Raw genomic sequence first — 22,481 nt, 5'->3', positions numbered from 1 at the left:
CGCAGGGCTGGGGGGTAGTGGGACTGAAAGTTCCAGCCCTCTAATCACTGGTGGGTTCTCCTGGCAACCAGTCCCCTTCCTTAGCTCCCTCCTAAGTCGCCTCATTAACATAACAAAAGACACCTTGATCCCTCTCACCACTTAGGAAATTCCAAGGGTTTTAGGAAGTCTGTGCTGGAAACGCGGATGAAGACCAACTTTATCTTTTTTATCATAAATCACAATATCACAGTTTCCACCCCACCCCCGACCCCCAGTTTTCAAAAACCAGAGCTTCCCACAGTGGTGAAACCTGTGAGGTTTCTGAAGGATACTGCTAACTGTTAGCCTGTGCTCAGCCACCAGACAGCAAGTCCAGAAACCTGGGCTCCTAAAGCAAAGCAGGCACCTCCCAACCCCTGGGGCTGCATTTGGCCTCTGGCCTCGGAGGGCCTGGCTCCCTGGGGCAGTTCCCTCTAGCACCTCCTTTATTTACCCGTTTGCTGGGGGACCTTGGACGAGTCACTTCCCTTCTCTGGGCCTTAGGGTTTCCTCACGTGTAAAACAAGGGTCTGGAATCCTCTCCCTGGGGTGGCTGCTGGCGTGGCAGTGCCGAGCTTTGGCTACGAATGTCAGCTCTGCCATTTCAGAGTCAGGTGCCCTAGTGTAAGGGGTCTCCCTGACTGAGCTGGGTGTTCTCTGTAAAAGGGGCAAAAGTGCACGTGCCCCCCCCCCCCCCCCCGGGGTCTGCAGGCTTAGGAAAGGGGCCGCCCCCACCGCAGCCTGGTCGCTGCTGGCACACCCTCCGTGGGGCCTTACACGGGGACACCTGGCATCCCCTCATTGCTCCTCCCCCAGAGGGAGTTTGGGATTGGCCTGCCCTCCTGCCCCTCATTCCCACCCTCCTCACCCCCGAGTCCCCCTCCTCACTCCTCTCCTCCTCCCGGAGCTCCTGCTCTGTGGGTCCACGAGGGCCCACACCTCCCTCCCTCCCTCCCTCCTGCCACAGTGAGGGGGACGTGGCTCTTCTTTCTGTTTTTGGGGTCCAGTGCCGTGAGATTCTGCTTGTCTTGCTGCCCCCCTAGTCTTTTCTGGGCATCCTGCCTGCCCCTGACCATCTCCCTCATGTGAGCGCATTCTCTTGTCTGTTAAGTTCCTGAGGTCCAGAGGGACGGGGTTCTGATAAGGAATCTAAGGCTGAGTCCTGATGATCGGTGGGAAGTATGCCATGATCGATTAGCAATGTCTGTTGGGGGTGCGGGATAGGATAAGGTGGCATGTAGGTGGTACACGACCCCCTTGGTAGCAGACACCTGCTTTGGAAAAAAGGAGGAGCTGAGAAGACTGTGAAAGTTCTGTGCAGCCACCAGGCAAGAGGCTTCTTCTGGGCGGGAAGAAAGAAAGGAACATGACTATGGGAGAGGGTGACCCTCAAGTCCCAAGTTCCTTAATTCATATTTAGGTGGAGGTTTTCGGGCTAGGCACCCAGAGTATTTGATTCCTCTTATTTTCTGGGTCTCATATTTTTGCTAGATATGGGATGGCGGGGTGATAACACATCAAGACCCTCCAGATGAGGTTGCCAGATAAAATGCAGGTGCACCTGAGAGGTGCAGCGACCTGCCCAAGGTCACACAGCACCTTGACGTTGGGCACCTCTCCTCTGCTGCTTCCTGGCTGTGTGACCTCACGTGAGTCCCATCCGCTGCCTGGGCCTCAGTTGCCCCATCTGTTAAATGGGGACAGAGATCAAGATGCCCAGCGGGTGAACTGGCACACGTAGGAGAAAGCAGCTTGGTGTATTGAAAAGTTGATGAGCTGATTTCTTATTAATGTGGCTTATGAATAATAGCTGTAATAAAGTGCTTTCAGGGAAGGGTTAGTCACACTAAACAGACCAGACATTGAGTGAAGTCTCTCGCCCTAAAAGAGACAAAACTAGAAAAGCTTGGAAGGTGCCGGGTGGCTGCTTCTGGGCAGTGATTCCCGACACCTCGGACCTCTGGGCTAGCTGATCCCCATGTGGCCAGTCCTGAGAGCGCCACGGCTTGGGCACCTGGCCTGAAGTGCTTCTGGGGAGAAGGGTCCCCCCTAACTTTATTAAATTAATTTTATTTCATATTCATAAACATTATGACAGGTGCTGGTGATACAAATATAAGCAAGATAGTGTCAGTTTTTTAGAATTTTACAGTCTAGTAGGTGAGACTGTGTGAATGTGTAAATTACATTAAATTTTGGTGATTTTTTTTTCCAGTTTTATTGAGAATAAACGACATACATCACTGTATGAATTTCAGAGGTACAGCATGATGGCTTGATTTGCATATATTGTGAAAACAGTGACCACAATACGTTCTGTTAACGTCCATCACCTTGCGTAGATACAACAGCCCCCAACTTAAGGTCATGAGGGGCAGACCTTTGCCTTCCCTTGGGCCTTTCCAGTCCATTGAGAAATTCGCATGTTTTCAAACCCTTTCCAGCTCTGCTGAGTGGGGGAAAGGCCCAGGCAAGAACATTTGATGTCAGGGGAAGTTTGGGGAAAACCTGTAAGCATCTGAAAACCGAGAATTGAAAGTCTGCTCATTCAGTCATCAGGGAGTTATGGACTTGTCCCGTGGCTCAGGCCCCTGCTGGGCCCTGGGGACCCAGAGATGAGCCTCTCTCTGCCCAGCCTGGGAACTGCCTGGCCAGCAAATCGGGATGCTGCAAATTGGGCCTCCATTGGCGGGGTCTCTTGAAGATGCTTGGGCACCCAAAGTTCAAAGAACTTTCCCAGAGGCCTTGAATGGCAAAGCATGCCAGCTGGGCACAAAAGGGGAAGGGCATTACTGGTGAGGAAGCAGCCCGTGGAAGGGCTGGCAGAGCGTGAAAGCGTGGAGCGAGGACCCCGGGGCTGAAGGAGCCTGGGTGGCTGGGGGGCTGTGTTCTGGGGCGGGAGGAGGAGCCGGATGGGTGTTGGTGTAACCTGGTGACCCCAAGTGCCCTGCTGAGTGCTTGGTCTTGATTCACTTTGGGGAACCAGCCTGGAATCAGAGTCCTTATTTAATGCTTCCAGGTGTCCCTTAAAGGTAGTAACTGTTTAGTTGTTTTGACAACTGGCTTCTGCTCAGGAAGAAAAACAAACAAGCCCAGCCCTCACCACCCAGACCCGCTTGTAGGAGAATCACAGGCTCGGCCAGAGGTCCCAAGAGGAAACCCACTCTAATGAGATGTCTAACCTAGTTTTGCTGATTCACGTGGTTTGGGGAGCACACGAAGTGCCTTGGGAGGGGATGGCGGTGCCAGCAGACTTGGCTGCTGGTTTGACACAGCACGCTGGATGGAGAAACTGTTTATTTGGTATTTTCCCTGCTTGACAGATCAGCCCTGGGTGTTTGCTTCTGCCTCTCCCAGCACTTAGCTGGATGATGCTAACAACGGGTGGAGTCCGTGTTTGTTGATTTAACTGCATGAAATGCAAGGTGGCTGATCTCTCTGGTTCAGGGGCAAACTGTTTCTCCTGAGAGCAAAGCCAGGCTTGTATTGAGGCACTTCCTTGTACCTTCCCTTGTGTAATGTGAGGTGGCCCATTTTACAGATGGTGCAACTGAGGCCCCGAGGGGAAGAGACATGCCTGAGGTTACTATTTGCCGCTGACAAGTGGCAGAGTTAGGTTCCAACTAAAATCTCTGATGGTGACGCAGAACAGGCGAAAGCGGAACCAGGCAAAGGGTATTTGGGGAACAGAGTCTCACTGGTGGGGTTGGGGGCGGGAGGCTCACTCTTGGGGAATTCAGAGAACAAAGCTGGAGAGGCCAGGAAGGTCTTTCCTCTCCACTGACATTATGCGGGGGAGGGAATTTTGTACAACTCGGCCATCTGGGGGTCAGCCGTAACTGACTGACCAAATAAATAGATGAGTCAGTTAAAAAGGACAACGGATTTCTCCACTATTTATAGTTGTGGCCTAGATCTCAGGTATCCTTGCCCCCAAGGAGTAAAAGGAGACTTTTTCAGATGGCCCAGGCTCTGCACAGGTTGAATAAGCTGATTAAGTCCCAGGCTGCAGTGGATGGGACACTTTGAGGGGGGTCAGGGTGAGAAAGGTCAGAGGAGGTAGGGGCGGGGGGATGCTTCTGGGGCTGAGAGGGTGCAGACAGGCGGGTACACCATTTCCAAAAGCGGTGCAGGCTAGCAGACCCCACACCCCTCCCTTCTTTCATCAGTTCTCTGAGATTAGCCGTATCCCTGGACATTAGCTCTGGGCAGGCTAAATTTAAAGGGTTAAAAGCTCTTGCTGGCCTAAGGGGCCAGTATTTAGCCATCCCAGCAGGTGTACGTAATTAAATGGGAAGGTCCTGTAGAGCACACGGCCTCAGTGAGGTGGATTCTTTTGGTTGCTGCTGTTCTGTGGTTGAGGCCGCTGGGTCCTAGTCCATGAAGATATGTGTGATGTGGGCCCACTCAGGAGATTCTAATCCTAGCTGGTGAATTTGCCAAATGACACCCCTACCTCCTGCTGGCCTCAGTTTCCTCCTGTGTCAGGTGAAGAGGGAGACTTCCTGGTATCCAAGGTCATGGCCAGGAGATGCCCCAGAGCCCTGGTCGAGGACCCAGGACCCTCGAGTCTTGCTTCTTCCTGGCTGTGCAACCCTGGTTAAGTCGATTGATCTCTCTGAGCCACAGATGGGTAAGATCCGTCATCTCATAGGGTGGTTGGTAAGGACTGGGTAAAATAGGGAACCCAGGTGCCAGGTGGTGCCCCAGGCACACTTGGGTGCTCAGCCCAGGGATCTGGTATTCCTCTCTGGAACTGACTGTGCAGCTGGAGGATTTTTCCATACATTTAAGGTATTTCAAGTGTGCTTTTTCTCCTATCAGACTCTCTGAAAATGCTATAAAATCTCATTACCTTTGGGCTGGTTATAGGAAAAAAGTGAGCAGCCATAATCAGTGAAAAGTGATTTAAGGAAATAAAAATATTTAGCTTTTTTTTGTGTGTGTGGTATGCGGGCCTCTCACTGTTGTGGCCTCTACCCTTGCAGAGCACAGGCTCCGGACGCGCAGGCCCAGCAGCCATGGCTCACGGGCCCAGCCGCTCCGCGGCATGTGGGATCCTCCCAGACTGGGGCACAAACCCGTGTCCCCTGCATCGGCAGGCGGACTCTCAACCACTGGGCCACCAGGGAAGCCCTAGCATGTTTTTAAAAAGTTACTATTAACTAAAATCATATCAAGTGGCCAACACAATGCCAGGTACATAATGTCAGCCGCAATTATTATTGTTTCCAGGATGTAAGAACAGCTGGAATTAGAACAAAGGGTTGTTATGACAGTGGTAGACCAGGCTCCTCATTCGCTGCCGCCTGGGAGGAAGCCGGGACCCCTGCACTAGAGCCCCCAGATCAGGGGAGGAAGAAGACACGAGGATTACAGCTGAGGAATGAGCACCTCATTCCTCTGGGAGATGGGCAGGGAGGGGACGGTCAGGGAAGTCTTCCTGGAGGAGGTGGCATTTGAGGATGGAGAAGAGTGGAGATGTGCATTCCAGGGCCTGGAATGGCCTGTAAAAATGCACCAAGCTGTGACAGCCTAGGGTCTTGCAGGCAATGGTGTGTAGAGACGGTAAGCTCTGTGATCAAGGAACCCTCTCTCTGGCTTTAGTTCTGCTAAGGGATGTTCCTAATTGGTGGCATTTTTCTGGAGAACGAAGTCTCTGGGCACCTGGGCTGTGTTGGAAGGGGCATTGTGACCTCATGAGCAAATATTCTGAGACCCAGAGCCGAGGTGCTGGGCATCTTCTGTACTCTCTCTGGCCTCCGATGGCATCCCATTTCCCAGTGCCTGGGGTAAGTCACATTTGCTTGTCCACCCGTGTCTCTGTTTGCTCACAGAGCCCCTGTCCCCTTAGAGGACCACCCTGGGCTGTCTTCTATGATTCAAGCTTGTGAGGTCTCCAACAGCTGCAGTTGCCTAGGAGATGGTGTTCAGGGAGACTGCCCCAGAGGGGGAGCAGGAGACAAATGTGGGAGCCCTTCAGCACTTACAAGTTCTGACCCAGTGGTCCCGCTGGGGGCCTGGTGGGAGGAAGGTCTTCCTCAGAGGCATCCAGCTCGGAGCAGGCCATGGCTCCCCTGGCTGGAACTGCTCTACCAGGTCACCCACCCCGGACCACCAGTAGGACCCTCTGTTTACCCACCTCCTCAGCCCAAATCCTTGCTTGATGGAGCCTCTCAGCCCCTGAGCTGACTGCAAGTAGGTCGCCGGGTGAAGAGACAACGGCATTCCCTTGGGGTCAGGGGCCTCCATGGAACTTGGGGCTCTGGATTTCCTGAGCCTGGGAAAGGGTCCTCAAATAAGGAGTTGAGCTGGTCCAAGGCATCCAAACAGCAGGAGCTGGCGGGAAGGGGCACTGGCTGTGGAGAGCTCAGAGCTGAAACCTTGGAGACTGAAGCTCGTGCACCTGGGCCTCAGTTTCCCCACCTGTAAAATGGGCACATTAGGCCAGATGATGGTGCTGAATTTCATGAACTAGTACATGTTCAAAAATCAAATTGGGGTTGAGGAGCAGAGTGGCCCACCCTCGGGCCGTACACCTATCATTTTACCCCTTCACAGCAGTTCTATAAAAGTGACCATCTGGTCTCACTCTGATGCTGTGAAAGAAAGACAATTTTAACCTCCCCTCTAAATAGGAAGGCTGCAGTTTCAGAAGGTGGGGGCACATGTATCTAAGAAAGAGCCCTTGCAGCCTCCAGGCTTATTAGCCTCTTACTGCACCATGGGCTGGAAGAGGTTTCATCCCAGTTGGCCCCGCCTGGTGTTGGGCAGCTCGGAGTACAAGCTCTGAGAACCACCCCAGCCCTCGCTGTGACTCGCCTTCCTGCTGCTCGGCCCTTCCCCAAGACCAGCCTCAGTGTGAACAGACGCTCGTCCTCACGCAGGACGTGGTGATAGCACCTGTCTGTGTGCCCGCCCCATGCGGAGCGGCGCGCCTGCATCAGCTCACACGGGAGCCCTTCCACCCTGAGAGGTCGAGGCTGCTCTTGGCCGCAACTTATAGCTCAGGAAGCAGGGTCACCCTGAGCCTCCTGGCAAGCCCCCTTCCCTTTCAGGCCTCAGTTTCCTTATCTGTAAACTCTGGGTATTGGGCTCCTGGGTTGATCTGTCACTCAGTGATGGCCAGGAGAGGGGTCTCACATACCCAGGGACCTCCAGCTAGGATCCTTGGGCTTTTGAGGCTGCCAGGAGTTGAGGGGTCACAGAATCCGATTTCTGCAGCTTCAGCCATCCTGGGGGACACCAGCGAGACCACCTTCCCCTCATAAAGGTTTTCTTGACTGCTGCCCAGGGCCTCTGGCTGTGACCAGGGGGATGGAGGGAGGCTGCTTGGCCACTCTTCGATTAGCTGGTCTGTAGTTCACGCCATGGGTTGTCACGGCCACTCTGTAGCCCCATTTCCCAGCAGCAAAGCCTTTGTCTGCTCTCAAGTTCAGGTCCAGCCCCTGTAACTTCCACCTCCCCTGCTTGGCAGGTGCCACCACCCAGGGGCCCGAAGGGTACCAGCACCTTGTATGGGGAGCTGCCTGAAGTGCTGTCCAGTCCCACCCCAGGACTAGGCCAGGGAGGTGAGGAAGGTTTCCATAGCCAAGCTCAGATCCCCAGGGAGTATCAACCCAGGGGACCCCAGGGTCCACCAGTCCCACCCACTGTGGAAGCGGACAGGAAGTTGGAATAAGAGGGGGCAGGGGTGTTAGGGTGATGCTCCGAGTCTCATAGCTGGTTGACCCTGGTGCTGGCTCTGTGGGGTATCTGTCAGGTTCCCAGTAGGCCTGGCACACAGGAGATGCCCAGTAGGGCCTTGGCTGTGAGTCCAGTCTGCCGCTGGCCTCAGGCAGAACATGCGTGAATTTGTTCACCATCCTGACGCTGATAGCACACACGCTGTCCAGGTGCTGTTCTCAGTGGTCTGTGCATACTCGCTTATTTAATCTCAGCAGCCCTAAGAGGCAGGTCCCCATTCACTATTACTGTCCCCATTCTACATTTGAGGAAACTGAGGCACACAGGGTTTACTGATGATGTACATTTTCTCCTGCTGGGGAGACTGCCTTCGCTGAGGGAGAGAAGGCTGTGTGTACACGTGTGTGGGGAGGGACAGGACACTGCACCTCCAGGCTTGGGGTCTCCTGGTCCGAGGGTCTAAGCCATAGCCCAGAAAGGGGAGGCCCTCTCTTGGTCAAGCAGCTGTCACTGGCAGAGCTGACCCCACCAGGGCCTTGTGCTTGGGAGGCTGGCATTTAAAGGACAGGGGTTTCTTTAGGGAAGGCCCCACCTGCTGCCTCCACCTTAGAAAAAAGTGACTGCCAGGGTGACAACCATGGGGTCCCCGAGTCCCAAGCGGTGTGCCGTGCACCTCGTCCCTGTCCTTGGAGAAGCTGCCTGAGGTCTGCTCAGCTGGACTCTGCCCTTTACCAGGCTTCAAAACCAGGTCCTGGCTTCCTTTGTGTGTCCCACTCCCAGGGTAGGGGGCTCTCTCTGATGCTTGTCCCTCCAGGATCACATATACCCACTCAACTCCCTGCCCCAGAGGCCCCAGGTAATGCACCTGCCAGCCCTCACCTTCAGTTCTCAGCCCCCTTTTCACTTAGTAAGCGGATATAAAGGAGTCCTGGGTTCAGTCCTGGCTCTGTCACTCACTCTCTGGGTAACCTTGGGCCAGGTCCTGTCTCCTCTCAGAGCCTCAGTTTCCTTATCTATAGAACGGGGCAAAAGTGCCCATGCCCCAGGGTGCTGCAAAGAGCAGCGGCAACAGGGAAGATCAAGTCTGGGATGGCCCTGGGCTCAGCAGGGCTGGCAGAGGTGAAACCCAGCCGGCCCAGCCTCCAGCTACTCACAATCTGGTGGAGGAGACCACGCACGTGTGCTCACACACACACACTCACGTGCTCAGGTGCATTGTCATCACCAACAAGAGTCCTTTTCATTGGTTGGTTTTCTTTTGCATTTTACCAAGAGTCTCCAGTCCATTGGCACCACTGTCCCTGGCCTCACCTGATGCTGAGATTCGCCTGGGGGCTCGTTTAACAGCTTTGAAGATTCAGTCAGGAGAGGTGGGTGTTGGGGGGAGGCGTCGGCATGTTCAGCCAGAGCCCCAGGTGATGCTGGTGTTGAGGCCCGTGTGAGGGTCTTGGGCATCTACTAGCTCTGCCCGAGAGCCCAGAGACTTCAGCCAGGAATGGCTTTATAGATTAGGAGGCCCATTTTACAGGAGAAGAAACTGAGGTTTCCCAAAAAGAACTTTGAACTTTGTCCAAAGTTGCACAGTTCTGAACAAGAGCCCAGCACCTGGGAGATGGGGGTGGGGGTGTGGCACTGGCCAGAGGAGGTGAGGGAAAGAGTGGGGTGGGCATGAAGGGCTTCCTGGAGGAGGCGACACTTGGGCCAGGTCTTCAAGGTGGGTGGGATCCACCTAAATATAAGGGAGCCCACAAGCAAAGCACAGGGCGGAAGGGGATAATGCTGGGGAGAACGAGGAGGCCTCAGGATTCATGCAGGACAAGAGGAGAAATAAGGCGGCAGGGACTGCGGACAGGGCCAGACATGTAGAATGAGCCTTGGTTTCCAGGTGGGGAAATTGAGATGATTAGTCTCCAAGCATCTGGGATAGTTCCACTGATAGTTCTTGAGCTAAGGGCGACATGGCGGGCAGTGGGGTCTGCCAGAAACAAGCTTGGCTAAGCTGGTGGGAGCAGAGTTCAGGACGCCCCTCTGGGGAGTTTCCAGGGGCTGGGTCGGCCTCGTCTTGCGGTGCTATTTGAGTGGCAGGCTGTGCCAAGTCCCCCACACCGTGCTCTTGGCAGGCACCATGGAGGCATAAGAGGATCGCAGTGAAAGGTTAGGGGTCATGGAGGCTGTGTGGGGCTGCCTGGGAGGTGGTCTGCACGTGTAAGAAGACCACAGTTGAGGAATGTCAGCCATCCCTGGAGCCCGCCCCGCACCCCTGGGGTGGATTTTAATGCTGAGTTTTTCTTCTAGCCAAGCAGTAGCTGCCGTTAGGCACCATCTTGTAGCCCTGGAAGTCGCCGCTGCTGCTCCACCAACATTCACCAACCTGACGGAGTTAGATATGAATCCGGTCCACTCAGGTTTGGAATAAGACCTTTACTTTCTGCCTCTGGCACCCACTGTGCTCCACTGGGTTGGGGGTGTCGGGAGCATCCCTGCCCTCCATCAGCTCCTTCCAGCCTCAGTTTCCCCTCCAGCTCTGATGGTCTGTCTGTGAAAGAGGCTGATCCTCTTTGTTGATCCGCCGTGGGTCCAGGGCCTCGGTTTTTCCATCTAGAAGGTGGGCTTGCGTTCACACATGCCAAGACCTCTAAGGGCCCAGCTGGAGCCTTCAACTTTTGTGCAGGATCCACTGGGATCTCCAGCACTGGACAAACCTTTAGGGAACCAGAGAGAATTCACTTCAAACTCATTTTTGGAAGATGCCCGGGGAATACGATTAATGAAAATTGATTTCCTAAAGATTTGGGGCTCATCTCTCAATAAAAGGCAAAGCTTTGTGGGGTTTTGATCCTTTGGGGGCAACTGTGCTCAGATGCCAGGGATACATGTAATAGAGTTACATCTACAGCTCTTTGCTCCATCACCCTCATCGAGGGGCCTCACAGCTGCAAAGTGGAAGAGTCTTGTTCCTGCAGTGAGTGTCCCCAGAGTCCTGAGCCCTAAGTGTTCCCTCTGACAAATACTCATAGTGCCAGGCCTTGTACTGGGTGTCGGGAAGCAGGCCCGGGGAGTATGGGGCAGAGGTGGAGGTGGTGTGGCCTGCGGAGCCCAGGGAAGGCACTGGGGGGTCCTCGGGGCCACCATCCTGGGGGATTGCCTGTGAGTTACTCGGGGAGCAGCGTGCTGGGCTAAGGAAACAGCAGGAGCCGAGGTATGGAGGGAGGCATGGGAAAGCATGGGCTGTGTGGGTTCAGAGGCCCCTGGGCATCTTGGGTGGGCTCTGGATTGTGGAGGATGCTTGAAACTTGACTTCCAGACAAATGGAGTAAAAGCCCAGGCAACAAGCCCCTTTGCTCTGCGGTGGGCGCAGCAGCAGCCCGTGCCAGTGGATCGCCCCCTCTTCCTTGCTGAATCCCAGGCTGTTTCACTCCACAGGCACCAAACTCTCCTTGAGCTAAATTTCTAAGTGAGGGAGAGGTAAGCGTGGAGCTGGGCAGGAAAAAGAAAGTCCTTCCTATTTGAGAAGAAACATGATTAAAAGAGGAACAGTGAGAACGGGGAGCTTGTTTACAAACACTAAAGAGCTACGAGTTGTCACAATGTAGACAGGATGTGATGCCCATCTTACGGAAAGTGCCACCAAGGCTGAGAGCAATGACTTGCTCAAGGCCCTACTGCAAAGGCTGCTCTGGCTGGTTTACCTGGAGCTGTAACTTCCAGCAGAGTCCTGGTGACAGAGTGGGGGATGGCCGGCTCTGAGCGAGCACTGAGCCACGCGTGCCCTTAGCTGGCCTTGCCCCCAGGGCCTGGCTCTCTCCAGTTTCTGTAGAGGGAGGGAGGGGCCTGCCCTCTGTTTGCTTTTTACAGCCAGCTAGAGAGGAGTGAGGAGCGTTAGGGTTCTTACAGCTTGAAAGGGGAAGTTTGAGGAAACAGAAACCGAGCCTTTCTTTTTTCTCATGTCTCTTTTTTTTTGTGGCCTCCAGAAATAATCCTGGGTTCTGCAGAGCCTGCCTCAGGATCCTGGTTGACCTACTCTACCCACACTTCCGGCAGAGCCCGGCTGGGGCCGGGGCGGTGGGGAAGCAGGCGGGGAGAAGAGTGACAGGCTTGCGGCTGGTGAGTCAGTGGCAGGAGGCCGTTGCCTGCTGACTCACCGCCCTGTGCGTGAAAACAGGCCCCCTGAGTCCCCCCGCAGCCACGGCGCCCTCCCGGCTCCCTGCTTCCTCTCTTTCACCTGACTGGTGGTTACAGCGCGTGCTGGCAATCTCAGTGGCATTTGGGGTCCAAGCCCCCTCAAACGGATTCATGCAGCTTGACTGTTCCTGGACATCCAACTTACCCCAGGGATCAGGTCCAGCCTGGCCGCGGGCCCAGCCCAGGGGGTGTCACGGGACCTGCTCCTTGAAGCCTCGCTCCAACCAGACACGTGACTCCTGTCCTCCTCCTGAACTGAGAACCATTTTTGTGATATTGTGACAAAATGAGACCCCCACCCCCGGATATTAGTACCCTGAGGACAGGAAGGCGGTAGGTGCTCGGTCCAGGTAAGTCAGGTTCGGCTTTTCCTGGAACCAGTCCGAGGGAAGTGACGTGTCCCAGATCGTATAGCGTCAAAGACTGACCCTGTTCTTTCCAAAACCCATGGGTTTTATCCACGGAGGGGCCAGGGGTCTAGACTCACAAGGACATTTTCTTCTCTCGGTCACCCATGTTATGGTCCTTGGCCAAGGGACAGCAGTTCTGGCCGCCCATCCTTCGCTGGTCCCTCTTTGCAAAAGATGGCGGTCACTTCAGCCTGTCCCATGGGTGCTCGGCTCACAATGAGGAGGCCAGCGGCTCCTGAGGTGTCGGGGTTCAGGACTTGGGCTCTGCAGGCCCCACTAGAAAGTTCCTACTGGCAACAGCTTATAGAGGAAAGCCCAACATGGGCCCTCGAATCCCTTCAAGGTGGACGGGAGCCAGGTGGTCAGGGACAGCCTGAGTTGAGCACTCCTTGGACAGCACAAAGCTCTCCAGGGTCCCTCACCACCCGCTAGATAAATCCAGGTTCTGACCTGGCCTCCAGGCCTGGCTTCCTCTCCACGTTGCCCCATGCCCTGTCCCCCTTGCTCTCTCCCTCTGTTCCTTTGCCGTGCCCAATGTGGCTTCTTCACACACGCTGTCCCTGCTCTGAGAACACCGTTCCCCCAGATGTTTGCTGTGCAGATCCCAGCTTCAAGGTGGTTGAAAGCACAGACCCTGAAGCCCATTGCTGTGTGACTTTGGGCAAGCGACTTCACCTCTCTGGGCCTCATTCCTTCATCCAGGCTAGTGAGAGGAGTAGATGAATTGGTACCTGCAAGGGCTTAGCACAGGTCCTGCCCAGAACCAGTCTTTAGTGAGCGTCTGCCACTAGGAAACGTCACCTCCTCAGAGGGTCCTCTGACTCCCTGTGCCCTCATGTTGCTTGGTTGTCTTCTGCTCACCGGTCCCAGTCGTAAATATTTACTCATGTATGTATTTAGTGTCTGTCCTCCCTTCTGGAATGTCAGCTGCAGGGCTCACCTCCGAGTCCCCAGTCCCTACAGCAGCGCCTGGCCCCCAGTAGAGGATGCTCTCAGTAAATATTTATTCATGTATGTATTTAGTGTCTGTCCTCCCTTCTGGAATGTCAGCTCCAGGGCTCACCTCCGAGTCCCCAGTCCCTACAGCAGTGCCTGGCCCCCAGTAGAGGATGCTCTCAGAAAATATTTATTCATGTATGTATTTAGTGTCTGTCCTCCCTTCTGGAATGTCAGCTCCAGGGCTCACCTCCGAGTCCCCAGTCCCTACAGCAGCGCCTGGCCCCCAGTAGAGGATGCTCTCAGAAAATATTTATTCATGTATGTATTTAGTGTCTGTCCTCCCTTCTGGAATGTCAGCTGCAGGGCTCACCTCCGAGTCCCCAGTCCTTACAGCAGCGCCTGGCCCCCAGTAGAGGATGCTCTCAGAAAATATTTATTCATGTATGTATTTAGTGTCTGTCCTCCCTTCTGGAATGTCAGCTCCAGGGCTCACCTCCGAGTCCCCAGTCCCTACAGCAGCGCCTGGCCCCCAGTAGAGGATGCTCTCAGTAAATATTTATTTGGTACTCACTGCTTGCCGGAGCTGCCTTCTCTCCGTCTTATCCCCAAATATCCAAGAGGCACAGGGGAAGTGCTTGGCCTGCAGAACTGGACCTGGAACCAGACCCAGTTTTCTGACTCTTCACCTACTGCTCTGTCCCCTGACTCGGTGGCCTACTGGGCCAGTGCCTGGGGCACCTCTGTTTTGGGCGTGTTGTGTGCCCAGCTTGCTTTCCCCTCGAGGGCAGCGCCTGCCTTCCTGCTGCCCGCCTGCTGCCCGCCCATCCCCGGGCCACCCGGCCACCGAGCAGCCTGCTCACGCCTTCCTCCTCCCGCCCGCCTGCAGGTTTGGTGCCGGGGAGAGGAGAAGGCTGTACACTGGGCCCACATCCTGCTCCCCGCCCCGGCGTTGTCCTAGAGGCCAGTTCTTTGGAAAACCTGCCCACCTTCACCCACTTTTTCCTCTGCGAACCATAGATCAAGAAGTATGACCTGCTCTGTTAGGTCCCTGTTAGGTCCCTGTACAGAGGCCACCTTACCCTGGGGTGTCACCAGCTACGTGGAGTCGGGATCTAGGTGCAAATCTTGGCCTCGCCTGGTGGCTGTGTGACCTGGGCCAGACCCTCCCCTTCTTTGAGCCTCAGCTTCCTCATCTGTGAAAAGGAAGGCTCCGTGAGGCTTGGGGCGAAGTCAACACTCCTGTAGGTTGAAGGCCAAGCCTGAGCCAGGCAGGGTGTTCTTAGCAGAATGGGGGTAGACATGAGCCTTCGTGGGGGCAGGGGAGGGCCTTGCCCACGGACGCTGAGCCCAGGAGATAACAAACCCTGTCCCCAGAGCTGCCGTGCTGAAAACAATTCCTCAAACAGAACTCACTTTCACTAGGACCACAGAATTGTCGCTCATTGTTTCGACTTTGTTCCTGGCAAAACAATGCCGGGCTTCCTGGATGACCTCACTGGGGCGAGCCATCGGACCTTGGAGGCTGGGCTGGTCAGCATCTCCAGCCGAGCCTGCACTGCCCTTTGCTGCGACTGCCTTGGGTGACCTGAGACAATGGTCTGACCAAAGAGGACAAACTGGGTATTTGGCCCACACGATGTTGTAGAAATTGGAAGTGGTATGTGCACATACGTCTCAGATTTCAACACCTCTCCAGAAATTGGAGGATCTGGCCTCGGTGGCCTCGATCCCAAAGGCGACCACAGTAGCTGGAGCTGAGGAGAGCTGCCCGTGGCGTATTCTGCAGGCCCTTCCCCACTGGCCTCCATTCTTTGCCTGCCAGGTCCCTGGAGGCCTTTGAGCTTGTCATGCTTGAGTTAGCCTGAGTTAGGAATAGATAACCAAGAGAGAAGGATACAGACCTTCTGATTGAAGGTCAATCAGATGATCAAATGATTCAATCAAATGATCAAATCTTTTAAAGTTGTACCTTTTCATGAAAAAGAATAAAAACACTTTTTAAAAATTAATTCCTGCCTTCTTTTCAAAATCAGCTAGCCTAGGTAGTGAAATCGTGCTCTTAACACACGTTTTTCTTTTCCTTTGGTGCTTAACTGTTAAATACTCTCTAGGGCCAGGATTGTATGTAAGCAGCGTGCCTGGGGTACACATTATTAATTGATCCTGGCCCTCCTCCTTACTGAGCCTGTCCCTCACCTGCAGTCTGTGGGGACAGTGCTCGAAGGAGCCCCTCCAGGGCTATCAGAGAAGTTTGGGAGAAACTCTTCCTGTTTGCTAGAGGAAGCCTCAGGTCCATGGCTCCATCCATCCTGCCCCAGTGAGTGTTCCATCGGCCTGCTCAGCCCACCCCTGTGGCCCTGGGCACTGACTGCTGCACGGGTCCCCAGGCCCTGCCCTGTCTGTCTCTGTCATGTGGCCCCTCACTTCCCTGTTTGCCTTCACCTACTTCCCTAATTTGTCAGCCTAGCCCAGTAGCTTGAAGCTGGCATAAAGGCGCCAGACCTGATTTCACTTTGTGACATATCTAGAGCAAGTGATCCAAAATAGTCGAGTGGTTGAGAACATGGAATTGAGAGGCCAAAATAGACCTGGGAGCCATTCGAAGCTTCAGCGGCCTTTTGCTTGCTATGTGACCCTGGGCAAGTAACTTCACCACTCTGTGCCTTGTCAGCGAAAGGCAGATGGAAATGGCCACCCATGGACAGGGTTAATTCAGAAAATGCTTGCAAAGTGCTTAGCACAGTGCTAAATAAGTGTGCGTTGCAGCCAGTACCCAATAAATGCAGCTTGCTTTCTTTTTCTTTTTTTTAAATGCTCAGGATATGATGCCTGCCACATATGTAGTAAAATCCCAGTGTGATCAGATGTTTTCTTCAATAATAGCTAATATTTATTAATCACTTGTATGTACCAGGCACTGTGCTCAGTATTTTACAGGCATCATCCTATTTGATCCCTGTAAGGCGAGTTTTATTTTTACCCCCACTTTTTTAACCAGTGAGGAAACTGAGGCACAGAGAGGGTTGTCACTTGGACCAGGTCACTCAGCTTAGTTGTGGCCTCTGTGAGCCCAGAACACTGGGTCTGGAGTGGAGACGGGGGACAAGGAAAGGGGAGAGGAGGAGGGACGCTGCTCTGGAAAGGGCAGACAAGGGGTCCAGCCGCTTGCTTGTTTCCATAGCAGGCCCAGCGGGCTGCGGGCCGTGCAGGCTGCAGGCTCCCTACCTGTGAAATGAATGGATCTGTCGTCCAGCTGTCCTCCTGCCCCAGTTCGGGGATTCTGGGAGTCGCTTGCCAAACCCCAGATGTCAGGCCCAGAGATAGATCCTATAGCCCAGCTGTGGGCTATGCCCTTTTGGGGTGGGGAAAGTATTCCAAAATGGAAACAGAAGAAGTACCTGCCCTCTTATTTAAAAACCTTGTAGGGACTCCTGAGTGACAACAGGGGACTTGAGTCATTGTTCTCGACAGGAGAGAGCCACACGGGAAACTGTTTACTTGAGAAAGTTCAAGTTCTGCAGGGGAGGGCAAGGCAGAGAGCCCCCCAGCTTCTGGGCTTGGTTCCCCCAAAGCCTTGGGCTGAGGTGGCAGGTGTTGGGGAGGAGCCTCAGTAGCATCTCAATTTCAAGACCCAGATGGCTGGTGCGTGGGCACCTGCTGGCTCTGTACCTCTGCGGTCCTTTCCCTCTGAACTCAGTGTCCCCATCTGCCAACCCTGCAGAGGCTGCTCTCTAACCTTCGCTCCAGTGCTTTTAGCGTTGGGCAGACCAGCTGGGAATTCTGCCTCCAGTCTCCTTCCCACCTGTGTATCCTCAGCCAGGCCACTCTCTTCCCTGCTTGAGCCTCAACTCCCCCCATCCGTAAAATGGTCCTAAAAATCCCTTCTGCAGTATTGACGGTGTCTGAAGAATGCCTAGAAAACTGTGTATAGGCAGCTCAGCACAGAATTAAAGTACTCAAAAATTTGGTAGTTTTACATTGGGAGGAAGCAGAGGAACATCTTGTCAACCCACGGCATCTCTGGCCCTAGGTTGACTGTGTCTGAGTACGCGTCACAAGCCAACCAGGTGATCTGCACGTTGGTCTTCAGGCACCGGAAGCAGGCCCTGGCTGTGACCTCCACCCCAGGAACAGAGTAGGAGTTTCAGCTGGGCAAGAAGGGAGCCCTCGTCGTGGAACCTCTGTATTGGAGCCGATTCTAATCACTCGTAGCTGTAATAAGCAAATAGGAAGCTCTTAAAATGGGGAATAATGTATCACGGTCGCTAGAAAATAGCCCTGGGCCTGGCGCCAAGGAAAACAGCGCTCAGCGGCGGCCTGCAAGGCAGCGGGCGTCTGGGATGCCTCGGAGGGGGCTCGTTCCCAACTGCTGGCTGCACCGGGGGCGTGATGTTGGTGTGTGATGGGCGAGAGAGAGTTAGTGAGTCTCTTGGGGGCCTGCAGAGTTGGACGGGCTGGACTGGCCAAGGGACAGTGAGGCGGAGCTGGGGGCTCCAGAACATCATGGTCGCTGTCACTCCCAGCTTCGTGACCTCAGGAGTGTCACTTGGCCTCTCTGGGTCTTGCTGATCTCACCCTGAGTAGGACTAAGGCCTTCCGTACCGCATGGTCAGCGTGGACCCCATAATAATTAGAGCAATAACAGCAGAGCAGTACTGGCAGATACTAGTTCAGGAGCACTTGCCATGGGCACCCCCTCGTTCAGTCCTCATAACATCCCTATGAGGTGGCCACAGTTATCCCCCTTTACACAGGAGAACACTGAGGGCCAGAGGGTGGAGTAACTCGCCTGAGGTCACTCAGCCAGGAAGCGACTCTCAGCTTCTAGGCCGGGGCTCACCCTTTGATTCTTGCAGGGGCCAGGCTGCCACCAGAGGGCCTGGAGCGGCCATGCAGGAAGCCCGAGCCTGAGGGGTGGGCTGAACTAAAGCGCTTATGTGGGACCAGTGTCCCAAGGAAAAGGGGCCTGTGGTGAGACCCAGTAGCTGTGGTGAGGGGTGTGTCTTTTCTTCCGGGAGGGACGGAGGGTTGCGGCGGGAGGGCATTATGATCTGAGTCTGCTTCGTAAGTTGCCTTCAGCTGCTGTTTTGAGAACAGATTGTAGGGGTGGGGTGGGCAGAGTAGCAGCAGGGAGACCCAGGAGGAGGCTGCAGGGGATGCCCATGGAGGGCTGTCGAGCCTGGAGCCACGCAGTTGCCATGGTGATGGAGAAGTGGGTGGATGCCAGGAATGTACAAGAGGCAGAATCCACAGATCGTGCTGCCGGGGCTTCCTCGGACACCCCACAGGAGCTTGGAAGGAGCCCTGCTGAGAGGGAGTTGAGGTGTCTGCACCTGGGTCAGACCACATCCAGGCGTGAGTCTTGAGCGAGGCCATGGACATCCCTGGGCTATGTGTTCTCAATGGCCAGGTGAGCCTGTGATGGCAGCAGCCACAGGTGGGACAGGTGTCAGTGATGCAGGAACACATCTGCAGGTACACCTTGGCAATGAGGAGTGAGGAGACCACTACAACACCAGGACACGACAGGCCTCACCCCCGATCCTGGCCAGGTACAGGCGTCGGGAAGATTGGGTCCTGAGTGCGGAAAAGGGGGCTAGAGGTCTCATCTTATATGGAACCAGGGCCTGGAGCCAAGGGTCTCAGGGAGCTTGTTGCTGCTCCCTGCCTCATGTTTCGAGAGGGTTCTCTGAGGGCCAGAGTGGCAAGTGGGCCTGGGGCCCAGAGGGCAGAGCCAGGACTCAGGGTAGCTTTCGCCAGTGCCCCCAGCCTATGTGAGCAGAAGCCGGCCACCTCCCCCCTCCGTCTGGCTGACCTGGTGAAGTGCCTTCCGGCCCCGAGATCCAAGGAGGGCCCGAAAGGGCGTCACCGGCCCTTCTTGGAGGAGGCTCAGGGGTCATTCCCTGGAAAACATCCCCACTTGGAGGGAGTGGAGTCCCACATCCTCCAATTATGCTCCCATCCAGCCAGCCCACAATGGGCTGCTCAGATAACCATCGGGGGCTGCACGGATCAGCGCTGGAACAATGTTGGCCGCCCGGGCTATTTTTACAGCAGCCGTGCGCTCGGCAGAACCCCGCGTCGCCCCGAGGGAGCGGGCAAAGAAAGGCCTGCGGATGCCGTCGCCGGGAGACAGAGGAAGGCCCAGTGAGCCGCCCGGCGACTCCAGGAAGCCTTTTCTTGGTCTGCTCACCACCAGATAGCGAAACAATCGGGGTCCCCCACCCCCAGCCAGGAGAGGAAAGAGGCGTGGGGGAACGGGGGTTCTGTTGTGCTGTGTGCCTCTTCTCCTCAGAGCACGGCCCTGGAGGGCCCACTGCTGGGGCCAGGCCAGCGTGTCCCCTGGGCAGCCCTCGCCTTGCCCTGCCCCGATGCCTCTGGGCCACATGCCGAGGACCTGCCAGTGTCATGGGGTTGGGAAGCGGCAGAGCTGGGGTTGGTACTTGGCCCCAGCTGCTTGCAGACACACTCTGGGAACCATCTACCCAGCAGTCCTTGCCTGACGACCTACTGTGCGCCAGCTCGGGGCACCCAGCAGTGGACAAGGCAGGTCCCGGTGCCACGGAGCCTCTGTTCTAGCTGTGGAGGAGACCATTAACAAGGAAGCAAGGAAGGCATTTTCAGCTAGTGCCACTGTGACAGGGGGGCTCAGATGCCCCTGGACAGGTCCAGTGAGCCGGGGTGATGGCTGCCTCTGGTCCAGCTGGTGGTCACTGTAGGGATCGTGAACCCAATGTGGCCCACCTGCCGATTTTGTAAGAAAACCTAGAAATCTCGACTTTTCTCTGGAATCTGATATTTCAGTGTTGACCACCGAGTTGGATCACGGAAGTAAGCAGGTTGTGTTCAGAGCTGCTTGACTGTGAGTCGGTCACCTCTGCCGTCATCCTTTTCGTTCTGCAGGTGGGGAAACTAAGGCTCATCTGTCTTCACGGTCCTCTGCCACGTGGGGGTAGAAGGCACCCTCTCCCCCTGGGCTGGGACTTGGGGTGCTCTTGCCCTCAAGGTCGAGCTGCCAGGGACAGTGAGGACTCGGGGACCTGAGGAAGTACAGAGAGCAGGGGCGCTGCGCTGGCCGCTGGCCGACTTCCTCTAAAATGGGGTCCCAGCAGGGGTGGGCTGAGGGTGACTGTGAACGGCTCCTGGGGGCTTAGAGATTTGTTGTCTCCTGGGGCCTCCCCTTGCGAAACCCACAGGGTAGTCAGAGGGCCAGGGCCCTGGATGATACAGGGGTCAGAGCAGGCCAGAGCATGGAGAGAGAGGGCTGGACACGTGGGGATTAACCGGCATTCTTCCATAATCCTGACCAGTGCAAATCCCTTACTTCTTATGCCGCAGAGATGTGACTGGTTAATAAGTTGCAAATATATTTTATAAGCATCCATCTTCTGTATGTGATGGAAACCCTGTTTTCAAATATCGTCTCCATTCCAGCCTGAAACCCCATTCCTCACTTGTTTGTGTTTATCCACTCTTTAAACAGTGAGGAACGAGCACCTCCTGTGGGCCAGGCCCTGTGCTGAGGTGTGAGTGAAATGGGAGGCATCGCTCTCTGTGCAAATCTGAAATTTGGAGATCATTTCTAGAAAATGCAGGCAGGCTGTTATTCGGAAGCTGCCCTAGACCTGCCTGGAGGGTGCTGTATTCTGCAGAGATGCTGCCAGGGCTGGGTGGCTTCATGCTTATCTCCCTGCAGGTGGAGGGTGCGGTGTGACATTCGGGGATGCCGGGCGTGGGCCCCGCTGCTTCCGTTGGGAATGGCACCTGTCAGTCCCTGGATCACTAGGTCCCCCGATCACCTAGGAGGTCAGAGGAGTGGACAGACGAGGCGGCGGCAGGCCAGAGCCGGCCAGCCGGGTTGTGTTAAGACACACAGGGTGTCCCTTACTGACGCACGTTGTGCTCTGTTCTGTCCTCCACAGAAAGCGAGAAGGACATGGCCACCAAGGAGAAGCTGCAGTGTCTCAAAGACTTCCACAAGGATATCCTGAAGCCATCCCCAGGGAAGAGCCCAGGCACACGGCCTGAGGATGAGGCTGAGGGGAAGCCCCCGCAGAGGGAGAAGTGGGCCAGCAAGATTGACTTTGTGCTCTCCGTGGCTGGTGGCTTCGTCGGCTTGGGCAACGTCTGGCGGTTCCCGTACCTCTGCTACAAAAATGGTGGAGGTGAGCCTGGACTGGGCAGAGAGTGGCATTGGAGGAGAAGGGTCGGGCCAGAGCGTGGGTGGCCTCCCCATGCCTGGCTTTCCAGGCTCCCACCTTCACCTCCCCCGGGTCAGCCTGCTTAGCCCCCAGCCCACTCCTCAGAAGCAGAAGATGAGCATGACTAGGAATCAGGTGGTGTTCTGTCAGGGTCTTACTGTGTTACCTTGAACAGATCCCTCACCCTCTCTGATCCTCCAGTTTACCATCTCTGAAGAGTGCCATGAGGCCAGGCCGGAGTCTCCCAAGCCTCAGATATTCCCACGCCCCCTTTGTAAATTCCCTCACAGCTCTGCACCTCCCCAGTCTTCCTTACTTTATAACTTTTTTAACCTTTGCTTTTCTAACTTAAACCAAATGTAGTTCAAAAGCAAGCTTGGTTTCCCACCTTAAATGTAAAAAGCCAGTATCATTTGCCATAATGGAAAGGTGGTATCCAGGAAAAAAAAATACAGTGAAGATTTTTAAAATTTTTAATTTTTACTTTTTTCCAGTTTTATTGAGATAGAATTGACATAAAACCTGTTTTAAGTTAAGGGATACAATATGATTTATGTCTATATTGAGAAATGATCACCGTAGTAAGTCTAGTTAACATCCATCACCTCACATAGTTACAGATTTTTTTTTTCTTGTGATGAGAACTGTTAAGATTTTGTTCTCTTAGCAGCTTCCATTTTTTGTTTTGTTCTTTTCTTGCCGCGCCGTGCGGCCTGTGGGATCTTAGTTCCCTGACCAGGGATCAAACCCGTGCCCCCTGCGTTGGGAGTACGGAGTCTCAACCACTGGACCGCCAGGGAAGTCCCTTAGCAACTTTCAAATGCACAGTCTAGTACGTTGTTACTGGAAGTCACGATGCTGTACATGACACGCCCAGGACCAACTTATCTTATCACCGGAAGTTTGTCCCTTTAGACCCCTTCACTTAGGTGAAGGTGTTTTTTAAGTGTACATTCTCTGTTTGGTCTGCTGGTTAGTTGGTTGGTCTGAGTTTTTTGGGTTTTGTTTTTTTACCTGTTGAAGGCTCTGAGCTAGAATCCTC

General features: G+C 54.7%; 1 protein-coding gene across 2 annotated transcripts in view; it reads left to right on the top strand.

The window, feature by feature from the left end:
* SLC6A6 (solute carrier family 6 member 6) overlaps positions 1-22,481 on the top strand; it is an 81,376-nt gene that overhangs the window by 18,516 nt on the left and 40,379 nt on the right. For both annotated transcript variants that reach the window (XM_060109270.1, XM_060109268.1), the window contains exon 3: positions 21,161-21,403. In XM_060109270.1, the coding sequence (XP_059965253.1) occupies positions 21,175-21,403 (229 nt within the window). In that variant the 5' untranslated portion in view covers positions 21,161-21,174. The remainder of the gene's footprint in view (positions 1-21,160; positions 21,404-22,481) is intronic.

Source organism: Mesoplodon densirostris, chromosome 10, assembly GCF_025265405.1.
Source record: "Mesoplodon densirostris isolate mMesDen1 chromosome 10, mMesDen1 primary haplotype, whole genome shotgun sequence".
Classification (NCBI taxonomy): Eukaryota; Metazoa; Chordata; class Mammalia; order Artiodactyla; family Ziphiidae; genus Mesoplodon; species Mesoplodon densirostris.
Note: the sequence above shows the minus strand (reverse complement) of the source record. Positions and strands in the feature narration are given on the sequence as shown.